Raw genomic sequence first — 15,532 nt, forward strand, 5'->3', positions numbered from 1 at the left:
CAAGATTGTTTCCGGTCGATCTTTGATGATGGAGTGTAAGATCGAGAAAATAGAGTGTAGACCAGCGGCGATGGAGGTGGTTGATGATCGGTGGCGGTGGTAGATCAACGACAGTAGAGATGGTTGGTGAAGGTGGTGGACGGTGGCGGCGGTGGTGGTGAATAGCAACTGCGATGGTGGCTATGGTAGCATCTGTAATTCAAGTTCTTCCATACTAGGAATGCAAGCTCTCACACAATAAAAAATAAAAATTAATTTATAGACAACCAAAGCACGAGAAGGATTAAACATTTAAATTATCCAAGTGATAATGAAGGCAAAAAATTTCATAATCTCATGTCCTTGAATGGCCATCACATGAGCAAGATTTGGATACGTATTTTGGATGAAAACTCAAAGAAGTGCAATGCTATCAATTTAGCGCAGCTTCCAAGTAAGAAAAAAAGATTGGCACCAATAGACCCCAAAAAAAAAAAAAAAAAATTTCTCATTTTCGTTAGTTTTAATTAATGGAACAGACCTATGGTGTAAATTGTGCGCAATTTGAAAATGCAGGATTTTATTTGAACAAATTAAAAACTTAAGGTTAATTTGTTATAAAGATAAACTCTAGAGTTACTTTGTAATTTCTCCTGAAAAGTTTTATCCGATGGTGATGAGTAATTATTTTGTCTTTTTGCTATAGAACACCCCGTTAGTTATGTGTTGGTCTAATATCATGGAACTATGGGTATATATGTTTCAAAATTTTGAATAATTATGAAACACTATTGGCCGGATACATGATCGAGTGATGTTTCAAATCTATTTGAAAATTTCTATCCATTTGTAGAGAATATTTGACCATTTAATTTGGGATTTATAGGCCCATTACAAGGCCCACTTTGATGATCCAATCTGTTTAACTTTTACGTCCCTATGGATAGATTATCCACCAAATATGACATAAAAACAAAGTTTTCTTATTTAATAATAGATTGGACTACATTGACTTAATTATGAAAGTTAGAGACCTTAAATAGAAAATTTTAAAATTTGAGGTTCACATTGAAAAATTAGATAAAAGTTGAAAGAACTAATTTATAATTTACCTAAATTATACTTGTAGTCCATTTATTATTTGAAGGTAAATTGATGAAATTATATGTCTATAATTATATAATCAACCTATTTTGTTTCACGAATAATTCACATATCAATATCTAAAAATTAAACAAATCAAATTACCAACATGTAACCTGTAACAAAATTAAAAGAGATATTAACTCGATACTTCAAGTCTTCCCACCACCTTGAGAGAAATGGACCCAAAGTTCAAAACCCAACAAATCATATATTTCCAAAATGAAAGCAATTTCTCTCATGTCATCTAAGAGAATCAAACACTTTTAGTTTAGTACAACACAAGTTTATTGTAGATTCAATTGTAATGATTCAAATTAATTATTTTTTAATCATATGTATGCAAACTTCTTTTTCTTCTTTTCTTTTTTTTTTAATTAAGAAAAATAAGATAGAGTTGACATGAATTTACAACATTTATAACTATTTTTAAAAAATTTAATATATAATACAATCACTTAATTGTACTTATTAAATTAATATACTTTTTTTTTTATCAATTATAATTTAGTAGTTAAAACATTTAAATCATCAAAATAAACCATACTCCACATGCTAGACCAGGACTAGGATGGTAAAATCATCAAAATTTAAAAATTCAAAACTCTTTTCAATTTTTTTTTTAAAACTTATAATCAAACAAATTTTTTCTTTTCAAAACTCAACTCACAATTCCACACTAAAATTACAACACCAAACTTAAATCATAATTCTAAAACTAATCCTTTAACTCCGAATAGTTTTTATATGCGAATAGAATATATGTCATATAATACTTCCGACTATTATGATTGACTTTAATAATAGAATCTACTACATTAATAATGTACATTTTTGATGAAGGTAATTCGTAGCTCCAACTCCTAACCAATTTTCCAAGTAACGCTTCTTAATTTCCCCAAGACCGGTTCCCTTTCCTTCTCTCTCCTCTCCTATACCCTCATTTTTAGCATCGACCAAAACAAAACTTGTCTCTTCCGACCCCTCTTTCCCTCTCTCTCTCTCTCTCTCTCTCTCTCTTATGTTACAAACAATGGTGCAAAAAGAGAAACAACAACCACCACCACCACAATGGAAGAAGACGACAAAACATATCCAAGATTACTATTCTTCCTTGTCATAACAATAATAATAATCCCTTTGTCCTCCGCCTCCTCCACCATTTCAGTCTCTTCTGCCACCTCCTCTTTGTCCACTATTACCACCACCCAAGATGAATCTTCCGCCATGTCTAAACTGGCTAAATCCCTTTCCCCAACCCCCTCTGGCTGGTCCTCTACTTCCGACCATTGTGATTGGTCCGGCATCTCCTGTGACTCCTCTGGCCATGTCACCTCCATTAGCCTTGCCTCCAACTCACTCTCTGGCAAATTGCCCTCCGAATTAAACTACCTCTCTCACCTCAAATCTATTTCTCTCCAACGAAACCACCTCTCTGGTTCCTTTCCTTCCCTCTCCAACCTTGCTTCTCTCCAACAAGTCTTTCTTGATAACAATAATTTCACTTCTATTCCCTCTCAATTCCTCTCTGGCCTCACAACCTTGCAAACCTTAAGCATCGGGAACAACCCCAATCTCCCTGCTTGGACTCTCCCTCAAACTCTTTCTGATTCCACAACCTTGAATACCCTTTACGCACCCCAATCTAACCTCATTGGAACAATACCAGACATTTTCCAATCATTCCCAAATCTTCAGAACCTTAGGCTTTCTTACAACAATCTTACGGGTCCTTTACCACCTTCATTTGCTAAATCAGGGATTCAGAACCTTTGGCTCAACAATCAAGAGCTTGGTCTTTCAGGTACGATCGATGTTCTTAGTTCAATGACTCAATTAACTCAAGTTTGGCTTCATCAGAACCAATTTTCAGGTCCCATTCCAGATCTCTCAGGATGTACCTCGCTATTTGATCTTTCGCTTCGCGATAACGATTTAACTGGCCCTGTCTTGCCTTCTCTAACTACTCTTCCAAACTTAGTTAATGTTTCATTGCAGAACAATAAGTTGCAAGGTCCAGTACCTAGTTTTGGCAAGGGTGTTGTGGTGAATCTTGGCCAAACAAACAACTTTTGTAATTCAAAACCGGGTCCTTGTGATCCACAAGTCACCACATTGCTTGAGATTGTAGGGGCTTTGGGTTACCCAATGGCATTGGCTGACTCTTGGTCCGGGAATGACCCTTGCAAGGGTTCGATATCGATTTCTTGTGATTCCAGGGGCAGCGTTACGGTGCTTAATTTCGGGAAACAAGGTTGGAGTGGGACTATATCACCCGCCATTGCTAACCTCACTACATTGACAAGTTTGCTTTTGAATGATAATGACATCACCGGTCCTATACCTTCCAGCTTGACAAAATTGGCACTGCTTCGGCTTCTTGATGTCTCTAACAATAATATTTCGGGTCAAGTACCAAAATTTGGTTCGGGTGTGAAAGTGAAGATTTCAGGTAATCCATTACTTGGAAAAGACGTGCATGCTGGAGATGGAAGTGGAAGTTCTTCCAACAGTAGTAGTTCTAGCTCCCCTAGTGGAAGTTCATCATCAGGCAGAACAAATGGGACAAATGGTTCATCTAGTGGAAGTGGAACTCCGGTAGTAGAAACACAAAACTCATCATCATCTACATCGTTGTGGGTTATTGTTGCTGCCATTGTTGCAGCTTTGATTTTTATAGTAGGTTTGTCATTGGTGATTTACAGAATGTTTGTGATGAAGCGCAAATTGGTTGAAAGCTCTATAAAAGCGAATAAAAAGCTGAAGAATGGTGGTGCAAATGGTGTTGTGAATGGTTTTGGAAGTGAACTACCCAGTCAAGGCAGTGCTGACAACAATGATATTCATGTCTATGATGGCGGCAACGTTACCATCCCCATAGAGGTGCTTCGAGAAGTGACAAACAATTTCAGTGAAGACAACATTTTAGGTCAGGGTGGATTTGGGGTTGTTTACAAAGGAAAATTCCAAGATGGGACACAAATCGCGGTGAAGAGGATGGAAGCAACAGTGGTGAGCTCGAAGGGGCTTAGTGAGTTCCAAGCAGAAATTGCAGTCCTGACGAAGGTTAGACACAGGCATTTAGTGGCCCTTATTGGGTTTTGTGTCAGTGGAAGTGAGAGGCTTTTGGTTTATGAGTATATGCCTCAAGGGACATTGGGACAACATCTGTTCAATTACAAAGAACTGGGGTTTTCACCGCTTACATGGAAGGAAAGAGTCACAGTTGCCCTGGATGTTGCTAGAGGGGTTGAATATTTACATAGCTTAGCACAACAGAGTTTCATCCACAGAGATCTAAAACCCTCTAACATACTTCTTGGAGACGACATAAGAGCCAAAGTTTCTGATTTTGGCTTGGTGAAGAACGCGCCCGATGGGAAGTACTCCGTGGAGACAAGGTTGGCCGGTACATTTGGATATTTAGCACCCGAATATGCTGGTAAGTACAAGAAGTCCATGATCAGTAGTTCTTTTCCAGTTATGGTACTGCATTGATCATTTTATTCGTAACATTTCATATTGGTCTTAATGTGCTCTATAATTTGCAAAGATTTTGGGCTTGTTTGACTGCACGAATACTTATTCCATTTTAAATTAACTAATTCAAAATTTTCCAATTAGTAGAAGAGGCAATTTAAGTTCTTCTGTAAGCATTGAGTAGAACATAAGCTGAATCTTTCAGTTTTAGGTTAGTTAATATGTTCTAAAAATGAACTATCAAATTTAGAAAAACTCAGAGATATTTTTACTTGCGTTATTTTCCAACCAAATACACATCTAATTTCTGAATGAACTAATTTCAAAATTACCACCAATTCATATTTTGGGACAACCAAATAGACCTTAGCCTAAAGTAGTATTTCCAGTATGGTCTGCATCAAATCCTATGATATGAATGTTGAACCATTATCTTCTTCTTCTTTTTTTTCCTTGCAGCCACTGGAAAAGTAACAACAAAGGTTGATGTATTTGCATTTGGGGTGGTTTTGATGGAGATGATCACTGGTAGAAAAGCATTGGATGAGAGCTTGCCAGAAGAGAAAAGTCATTTAGTTACCTGGTTCCGAAGGATCATCATTAACAAAGACAACATCAGGAAATCTATAGACCCCTCGCTAGATCCAGATGAAGAAACCTATGAGAGCATCATCAAAGTAACAGAACTGGCTGGACACTGCACTGCTCGCGAGCCATTTCAACGCCCTGACATGGGTCATGCGGTGACTGTCTTGTCTCCCCTTGTCGACCAATGGAAACCCACCAATCCTGATGAAGAAGATAGCTTCGGCATTGACTTTCACACCAGCCTTCCTCAAGTCTTACAGCTATGGCAAGCCGGTGAAGGTACTTCCACAATGACTAGCGATTACTATAATAGTGGTTACACATCTTCAAGCATGCCTAATAAACCTTCTGGGTTTGCAAGCTCATTTAGTTCAAAGGATGGCCGATGACTACAAGTCAACAAACATGTACCATGGCACCAACAAATATGGAGACAGGTTTCTATACTGTTTATACAATGGTTGTGAGACTTAATTTAGTGTGTACTGCACGAATCATTTTCTTGTTTCATTTTTTGACCTATTAATTCAATTCAATTCAATTCTTTACTTTTTTTTCTTTTCTTTTTTTTTTTTTTTTGGAGGAACCAATTCAAACTTATATAGTCTTCTGTTTTCAAATTTGTTTGTTTATATATCGAGGAACTGAGTTCCATCTTTTGATGTTCTATGGCCCTTGATGTAAGAACTCAAAACGAAGAGGTGGAATTAGAAATTAACATTATATTTTATGACAAGTATCATCAACAAATTTTGTTATTATATTCCTTTTTCCCGCTATGTGATAAGATTTTATGCACATTTTTTCATTAGTCAACTTCGGACTGGGTTTGATCGAGCCAACGCAGTTGAGGTATGGTAAGAGTGTTGAAATTCTATATATTATCCAATGTAGGCATTGCGCTTATGCCCATATTGGGACCCAAAAAAAAGGAAATTGAGGAAGTAATAGCACAAATTTTTGGATTGGAAAGCATTGAATCAATTGAAATGCAAAGTAACCATACAATGAGGTCTTCCTTTTTATTTTTTATGACACAATCCAAAACAAGCTACAAAGAAACAGAAACATAATCAAACGAGAACAGACCAGAGCTGTTGAGGGGTGGAAGAAGCCCAGTATAAAGGAACAGACCTGGGGGATTTTGGCCAACCAAGAAGCTGGCTCCATTGGCCAATCTAGGGGCCCAGACTGAAGATGACCAAAAGTCTCAGTTCAGGTCCTAATAACATAGATAACTGTTGCACTCTCACAAGGGGTCAAACTCGGAAACTTGTAAAGAGTGACCAGATGACCCAAGACCTGACTGACTAGCCATCATGAGCTTTGCGTCCCAGTGTGCTAAAAATGAGGATTCATATGGCCAGGAGCAACTAGAGGTTTTGGGAACTAAAGTTTGAAATTTTTGTTTGCCGGAATCCATTTGCTACTCCAAAACTTGAATAATTGGCCAGCATGCACCAGCCATCTTAGTCCTTGAGTGATTAATTCTCTTCCCTTTAAGAGACTTGACCATGGCCTTGAACCTCTCTTGCAGGGAAGAAGCCAGTGTGGGGGATGTAAATACCTTCCAACATAAGCAAAGAGGTCTGGAGAACAAATATTGGAAGTGTGACATAGTCACACAGATTCATCTATAACAGGACTATTGTAACGATCTACCATTAACATCTTTCTTCCAAAAGATAATTATAATAATTTCATAGCGGGATTACATGGATTTATTGCAAACGTAAACAGTTCCGCTTACATGTAGCTCATTCAATATAATAGATAGAATCAGTAAAAAAACTCAATACTTGGAACATGAAAGAAAGGGTCTTGCACAACCATATCACTATTTGAACCCAAATTTTTCATGCCAATTGTGCAACTGCATAGGATAGAAGATTATTCAACGTTGACTCATATTATAAATATCCTCATTGTAGCAAACAATAACTTACAACCTACTACAAAGTAATTCACCAATAATCTAACAATGTCCATCTTATCCATAGTATAGATTCCACTCGTTTTAAACCTGTCATCGTGGTTCTGATCAAGAAGAACATTCATGGTTTAGATGTCCATTCTGCATTTCAAGATCTCAACCACTGATTGTAATGGAGTATCATAATTACCACAGCACTGGATAGATAAACCCCTGGGTTCTTCAAGAACAACACTGCTATTGCAGCCAGTGTCATGCCCATTTATCAGTTCTGTGATGGACAGACAGGGTCAAATCCCGATTGCAAACCAACTTCACACTACCTGTTCCATAACAGTCTTCCGTTGCAAACAGTGTTGTTGCAATTGGGCAAGGCTGAGAATCATGCTAACATATCACAATCCCATTGAATTTCTCCTCTATCACCAATAGCAGATTCTGGTCATTCTTGTCAATGGTGAAGAAATAAAAGTTGGCGAGAGTGATTATACATACTCATCTTAGCAGTATTTTGATAATCACGGGCCAATCTGAATCATAGATTTTATTAATCAGGAAGATATTTCAAACACCTAGAAATCTTCCCTTCTTTCAGTACTTGTCAGCTGCAGTACAAATCAGTCTGTTCAAAAGAACATGCCAGCAATCCAAATTTCCCAAACTGACTTAACAATGCTCATATCCTGTTTTGCTCAAACATTGGTTGAACTTCTATGGAGTTCTTGAATCAAATAAAAGACATCTATATATTAAGGACAGTATTGAGGAATAGTGTATAACATCTAATCTCCACTTACAAAATGTAGTCCATTCAACAAAGTCTTGTAAGTCTTCTCATTCATCATACTATCCTTCTTCCTCAGTTCTTCAAGCAGATCAAAAGCATCACTACCTCTCCCTTCCCTGCACAACCCTTCCAAGAGAGTTTTATAAGTTAACAAATCTGGCGCCATAGAATTACCCAACATATCAAAAACAATTTCATTAGCATCTTCAAACCTCCGTTCCATAGCAAGGCTACAAATCAAAATCATGTAAGTACTACTCTTGGGCACCAAATTTTTACCTCTCATTTCCTTATAAAACCCCAAACCCTGGCTCACCCTCCCCTTCTCACACAAACCCTTGGTTATATAACTATACGTATACCCATTCGGCTCGCATCCATACAATCCCATTTCCCGAAAAACCCGAATGGCTTCATCAACTTCAAGACACTTAGAGTAGGCCTTTACAATCATATTCAATACGAAAGCATCCGGTATCACACCAGCAGCCTTCATTTGTTTGGTTAAAGATCGAACGGCGTGCAGATACACATAACATACATTCAACTTATTGAATTTCCTAAGCAGGGAATTGAATAACAATGTGTAGGTTTCTAAAGAGGGTTTAGTGTCATCAGATTTCAACATTTTCTTGTAAACATCGAAAGCACGATTGAAGAGAAACTTACGGCCACAGCAAAACCGAATCATGGAATTGTAGAGTGGGACGCTGGGAGAGCAGGCTCCGGCGATGACTTCCTCGATTAGGGTTTGGGCGTGGTAGAAACGCTTGGCGGAGACGGAAATTTGAATCATGGTGAGGTAGGTAAGGTGGTTGTGTTTGTAGTGGCGGTGCTGGGCAGTCCAGCGGAAGATGTCGAGGGCGAGATCGGGATCGGATTGGGAGCGGAGGGCTTCGTCGACATCGGACGGGCTGAAGCCGGGTTTGAGCTTGTCGACCCATGTCTCGAATTGCTTCTCGAGAGGAGTTCGAGTTCTAGGGTTAGGGTTAGAGATTGGGGAGGTATGGTTGGGGGATGGTGGAGGTAGGGTTGTGGGGTTTTGTTGGGAGGAGCAGAGGTGGTTGGTGGCGGAGGAGGAGGAGGAGGAGGAGGAAATGGAGAGAAATGGAGGAGAAGAGAGGAGAGAGTTTCTGAGAGTGGAGTTAAGGAGAGAACGACGTAACGTTGCTCTCATTGTAAACGAGCTCTGTTTAGAGAGAGAGAGAGAGAGAGAGAGAGAGTTTGGGAACTAGCTTGTGTAAAGTTTTAAGACAGAAATTTGTGTTCTACTGTTAAAAATTATTTAATTATATAAATAATTTATTTTAATATATTTTAAGAAAATTTAGTGAAATTATATAAATAATTTATTTTAATATATTTTAAGAAAATTTAGTGAAATTCTTAATTAATTTATAAGATATTTTTATTTTATAATAAATTTTATTTTAGTGAAATTCTTAATTAATTTATAAGATATTTTTATTTTATAATAAATTTTATTATTTTAAAATTTGATCCATTGAATTGTAATTTCCGTACTTGAGTTTGAACAATTTTATTCTTATAGATATTTTTTAACCCTTAGCAATCTCATACGTTCTTATGGTGTGCTCCAATTTTGTATTATTTTTAAAATTTTTGTATATTAAATTTTAAAAATTCATAACTTTTATTGTACATATTTATTTTTGATGAAATTCAAATTTTTTAAACTTGTTTAACAAGATCTATCAAATAATATTTCACATGAATTTGTAATTATGTAAAATAAAAAATTAAATTTCACAATATGAATGTTTATGTGGTGGTTTGGGTCAAAACTCGACCCTCTTTGCGAGTCCATTTGGGCTATTTGTTTGTTCTATTTGACTTTGATCCTACCTTATTGGGATTGGACTTTGAAACGCCATGGACTGGCTTCGGAACAACCAAACAACTTTTTTGCATGAGCTTGGTCACGCGAAAAAACTCTGTGGTCGTACCTATGATGTTGATGACCGCGTCCGTTATGGTCTATCGTTTTAAGTGTTGAATGCGCATGAAAACCTATTTTTTTGCATTTCTTCCATCTCCTCTCTTAGACCGCCATTTCTGAGCTCCCAAGCTCTTTAACCCTTGGTTTCATCTACCCAGGGTCAAAATCTCACCCTAGTCTCTTATACCAAAGCGTAAAGCACAACAAGAGCTTTTTTTTGATCTCGTTGGATCGTGATTTCGTTACAGATTGATTTTTGGGCTTCTTATATTTGCTTCAAAAGGTAAGAATTTCTTTATTTTTCTTCAATACCCTACTATAAATACATATGTGGTAGTTTCTTTTACACTAAAAAACATAATTTTGATATGTGATTTCAAAAAAAAAAAAAAAAAAAACCATATTGGTGGGTTAGTGCTTATTGAGTTTAACCTTGTAATTGGGGTTGATTATGTGAATTATCTGTTAATTGAGTATGCTTAGAATGCTAGAATTGGAAAGCCCTAATTTTAATTTATGATTACGAAAGATGAAAAGAGTTGATGTTTGTGTAATCGGTGAACCATATGTTGTTGTAAATGAATTGATAATGTGAAGATAAAAGGAGTAATGATAGTTTATTATGAATAAATGATGAATGTTATGAGTATTGATAATGGGTTGTAATGGGTTTGGGTTTTGAAAATTTAAAGAGATGATTATACATGGTTGTGTTAATTGAGAAATGGAAATGGGTTTATGTCTTGGGATTAATGTTGTTATTGTTGAACCTATTTTAATAAGAATTGCGTTGTTAGAGTTTTGTCCTTGACCATCGGTGAAGGATGGTATTTATTGTTGCTAAATAGATTATATGTATTAAATGTCGTGTGTTAGATTGTATGATCTAAAATGATGTGTTATGTGATGAGGTGGTTGAATGAAAGTGCTATGTAGAAGTAATGCGTTTCTTTCCGTTAGCACCCAGTAAAGCAGACCAATGTTTTATATAGAGGTAATGTGATTCTTACGACTAGCAACTAGTAAAGCGAGTTGATGCTGTATAGAGATAATGTGTTCCTTTCGGTTAGCATCTAGTAAAGCAGGCAGGCGTGGGGCTTGATGAGACCACGGTTGTGATATGGAGCTTGGCAAGACCACGGGTTATTAATTTATTATGAGATTTTATTATTATTTTGTTTGTATGGCTATAAAGATACTTGTTGTTAATCATATTATTTAATTTTGATAATGTCTAAAATATATTAGTTAATATACATATTATTTGACACAAATTATTATCTTTTTAAAATATATATATTTGTTAAATATTATTTAAATAAAATAATATTATCTTTTTAAAATATATATGTTAAATATTATTTTAAATATTTTCAAAAACTTTACTATTCACTTTTTGAAAAATAGGATTAATTACTATTCATCTTTTGACAAATCGATTAATTATATTATTTTGACAAAAATGATTATTTTAAATATTTTCAAAAACTTTACTATTCACTTTTTGAAAAATAGGGTTAATTACTATTCATCTTTTGACAAATCGATTAATTATATTATTTTGACAAAAATGATTGATTGGTTGTATTATTTTGACAAATTTGATATTTATGAGTTGTCTTATTTTGACAAAATTAATATGGAGTGGTAAAATATTTAGTATAAAATCTTTACAACATATACAATATTTTAAAGAGAACATATATTTTCAGATCCATCATAAATATTATTTACAGAGATTTTTCTGTATGCAAAATTTTGATTAGAACTTATATAACATTATATGCAGAATACATCACGTGCGCTATTAAATTTTTTACACTACATTGATTATATTATATTATAATCAAACAAGAAGAAAAAGATGGAGTTATGTATATATGTATATATATATATATATTATAAACTAGATGGAGAAAATTATTTGTTTGTTTGAAAGTTGTGAACTTTGTATTAAATTGTCTACAAAAATGGTGGGTCCATGTTTGAAATAACAAAAAGAAAAATTCAGTCTTATTTTTTATCTTTTGCTGACTATTCAAAATCAAGGAGTGTGCTTATGTAAGTGATGACATCAAGAGTGTGCTTATGTAAGCCATGACATCAGGAGCGTGCTTATGTAAGCCATGACGTCAAGAGCGTGCTTATGTAAGCCATGACGTCAGCAAGGAGCGTCCAACGAGTATAATTTTGTGTATAAATAGAAGTGTTGTGTGTGGAGAATATCATCAAGAACTTGAAGAGAAAATATTTCTGTGAGCTCCAAAATTCTGAGTATTCTGCTCTTTCACTTTCAGATCTAAGTCTAGCTTTTGTTCTTACACTTTCATATCTACTCTTTGTGAGAGAATTATTGTAAAAGTGGGTTCAATTACCACTTATTCTTATTCCTTATTTTTGTGAGAGATTTTGTAAGGGTAAGGCATTTATTGTTGAGTGAGGCTCAATAGATAAGAGTAAGTCCTGTGCCAAATCCACAAGCTTGGTGGTGTATTTATTCAATTGATAGTAAAGAAATTCTCAAGGAGGTTCCTTGGGGAGTGGACGTAGGCCTGGCGTGCCGAACCACTATAAATCGCAGTGTTTGATTCTCTCTCTCTATCTCTTCTACTTTTATATTGATAATTATTATTCTGTTTTTTTTTTATTTATTAAAATTCTAAATATTGTGTTATTTTTAATATTGTGAAATTTTCAATAACCCAATTCACCCCCCCTCTTGGGTTGCCTATCTGGGATAACAATTGGTATCAGAGCCTAGACTCTAGTTTTTGTGACTTAACCGTCTCAGAGTAGATCATGGCAACCCCTAGTTATTCCTTACCCGAGGGACAAGCATCTAATAGGCCACCTCTATTTAGCGGCACAAATTTTAGCTATTGGAAAACTAGGATGACCATACATATTCAATCTAATGATTATGAATGTTGGAAAATTATTTGTAATGGTCCAAAAATTCCTACCAAAACTATAGATGGACTTAGGGTACCAAAACCTGAAGATGAGTGGGATGAATCAGATACTAGAATGGCCCAAATTAATGTCAAAGCTACAAACATGTTGTACTGTGCTTTGGATGCCAACGAGTTCAATAGAATTTTCACATGTAAAACCGCTAAAGAAATTTGGGACAAGCTTATAGTGACTCATGAGGGAACCGAACAAGTTAAAGAATCTAGAGTCAGTTTGCTAGTCCATAATTATGAACTTTTTAAAATGAAGCCTGATGAAACTATTCCTCAAATGTTTACTCGTTTTACTGATATTATTAATGGTTTAACTTCTCTTGGCAAAATATATACTAATGCTGAAATTGTAAGAAAAATGCTTAGGTCATTGCCAAAAAGTTGGGAGACAAAAGTCATTGCCATTACCGAAGCCAAGGATTTATCAAAGCTAAGTCTAGATGAGTTAATGGGATCTCTCTTAACTCATGAGCTCATAATGCAAGAAGGAAAGGAAGAGGAGGACAACAACAAGAAGAAAGGAATAGCTTTCAAATCCACCTCGAAACATCAAGAGGATAAGGAAGATGATTCAGATGAGGATGAGGAAATGGCATTCATCACTAGAAAGTTCCAAAGGTTTGTGAGAAAGAAACAAGGTGTACGAAATTTTTTCAGAAAAGACTTCAACAACAGGGATTTTCAAAGAGGAGAAAATCACAAAAAATCTGAAGTAACCTGCTATGAATGCAACAAACCTGGACACTACAAATCAGAATGTCCAGAACTTAAGAAAAAATTCAAGAAGGACAAAAAGAAAGCTATGATTGCAGCATGGGGAGAAGATAGTGATGAAAGCGACACAAAAATCGAAGTTTGCAAAAATGAGGTTGCTAACCTATGTTTAATGGCACTTGGAAATGAAAATGAGGTAAATGACGAATCCTTTACATTTGATGAATTACAATTAGCTTTTGATGAATTACATGCAGAATTTAAGAAACTTAGTTTGAAAAATAATTGTCAAAAGAAAGTAATTTCAAGTTTATCAAAAGAAAATGAATCATTGACTTCCAAGATAAATGTTTTAGAAAATGAAGCCATGAAAATGAAAAAAGAAAATGAGATTTTAACTCAAAAAGAGTCTTCAATTTCTGAAAAACATTTAGTTGTATTGCAAAAAGAAAACGAGTCTTTAAAAAATGAGCAAATTATTTTAAAAGAAAATATTGAAGACTTGAAAACTACTCTTTCAAAGTTCACTCAAGGTAGAGAGACTTTAGATAAAATTCTTAAAAATCAAAACCGTACTTTTGGTAGAGCCGGAATTGGATATAAACCTTTTTCAAAAGTAAAAACTGCCAAAAATGGTTTTGTATATGCATCTTCTAATCACTCTCATCTCACATGTCATTTTTGTGGAACAAAAGGTCATATTTCACCTTCATGTCCTATTAAAAGAAATCCTTTTGCTAAAATAAAAAAGATGTGGATTCCTAAGGATATCTCAAGGATATCAAATTCTAACTTTTATGGACCCAAGAAAAAATGGGTACCAATAGATAAATCAAATTTTTGTAGGTATGTTTCAAGACAAAATCCAGTAACGATAGATGGTATCTCGACAGTGCATGTTCGAGGCACATGACTGGAAATAAAGCTATGTTCGCCACACTCCAACCAAAGGATAGCGGATATGTGACTTTTGGCGACAATAGCAAGGATAAAATCATTGGTGTAGGAAGTATTGGTAAAAATCCCTCTCCTATTATTGAAAATGTTTTATTTGTTGAAGGTTTAAAACATAACTTGCTTAGTATTAGTCAATTATGTGATAAAGGTTATAGAGTTATTTTTGAGAAAACTCATTGCACTATTGAAAATACCTTAGAAAACAAAACTTTATTTGTAGGTTATAGACATGAGAATGTATATGTGTTTGATTTACATGATTTATCTTCTCATTTTAACATTAAATGTTTATCTGCTATAAATGATAATGGTTGGCTTTGGCATAGAAGATTAGGACATGCTCATTTTGATTTAATTTCCAAACTTTCAAAAAATGAGTTAGTCATAGGTTTACCAAAAATTGTTTTTGAAAAAGATAAACTTTGTGATGCATGTCAATTTGGAAAACAAACTAGAATTTCTTTTAAATCCAAAAATATCGTTTCAACTACTAGACCGCTTCAACTCTTGCATATTGATCTATTCGGACCATCTAGAACATTAAGTTTAGGAGGAAAATCTTATGCCCTTGTTTGTGTTGATGATTACACTAGATATACATGGGTATTATTTTTAACACACAAAACTGAAGCTTTTTATAATTTCTCAAAACTTTGTAAAAGAATTCAAAATGAGAAAAATCTTAATATTTGTAGTATTAGAAGTGACCATGGTAAAGAATTTGAAAATGATGATTTTATTAAGTTTTGTGATGACTTAGGAATAGATCATAATTTCTCAGCCCCTAGGACTCCTCAACAAAACGGTGTGGTTGAAAGAAAAAATAGAACTCTTGAAGAAATGACTCGTACTATGCTTTGTGAAAATAATTTGCCTAAATATTTTTGGGCGGAAGCTGTAAACACTGCATGCTATGTTATAAACCGTGCCATGATTAGACCTATTCTTAAGAAAACTCCTTACGAACTTTGGAAAGGTAGAAAACCTAATATTAGTCACTTGCGTGCTTTTGGTTGTAAATGCTT

At 34.9% G+C, this 15,532-nt stretch overlaps 2 protein-coding genes across 2 annotated transcripts; one reads left to right on the forward strand and one right to left on the reverse strand.

Annotated features, from left to right (window-relative positions):
- The first annotated feature begins 1,961 nt into the window (after nt 1-1,961).
- On the forward strand, nt 1,962-5,940 carry LOC114268289 (receptor-like kinase TMK4). The gene is made up of 2 exons (XM_028209424.2): nt 1,962-4,564; nt 5,062-5,940. The coding sequence occupies exons 1-2, from the start codon at nt 2,194-2,196 to the stop codon at nt 5,577-5,579; spliced, it is 2,889 nt and encodes a 962-aa protein (XP_028065225.2). The 5' UTR covers nt 1,962-2,193; the 3' UTR covers nt 5,580-5,940.
- A 1,140-nt stretch (nt 5,941-7,080) lies between these two features.
- On the reverse strand, nt 7,081-9,150 carry LOC114268298 (Tetratricopeptide repeat (TPR)-like superfamily protein). Its single transcript, XM_028209436.2, has one exon. The coding sequence runs from the start codon at nt 9,085-9,087 to the stop codon at nt 7,906-7,908; it is 1,182 nt and encodes a 393-aa protein (XP_028065237.2). The 5' UTR covers nt 9,088-9,150; the 3' UTR covers nt 7,081-7,905.
- Between the last annotated feature and the right edge of the window lie 6,382 nt (nt 9,151-15,532).

Source organism: Camellia sinensis, chromosome 3, assembly GCF_055761805.1.
Source record: "Camellia sinensis isolate YWXY chromosome 3, ASM5576180v1, whole genome shotgun sequence".
NCBI classification, from domain to species: Eukaryota; Viridiplantae; Streptophyta; class Magnoliopsida; order Ericales; family Theaceae; genus Camellia; species Camellia sinensis.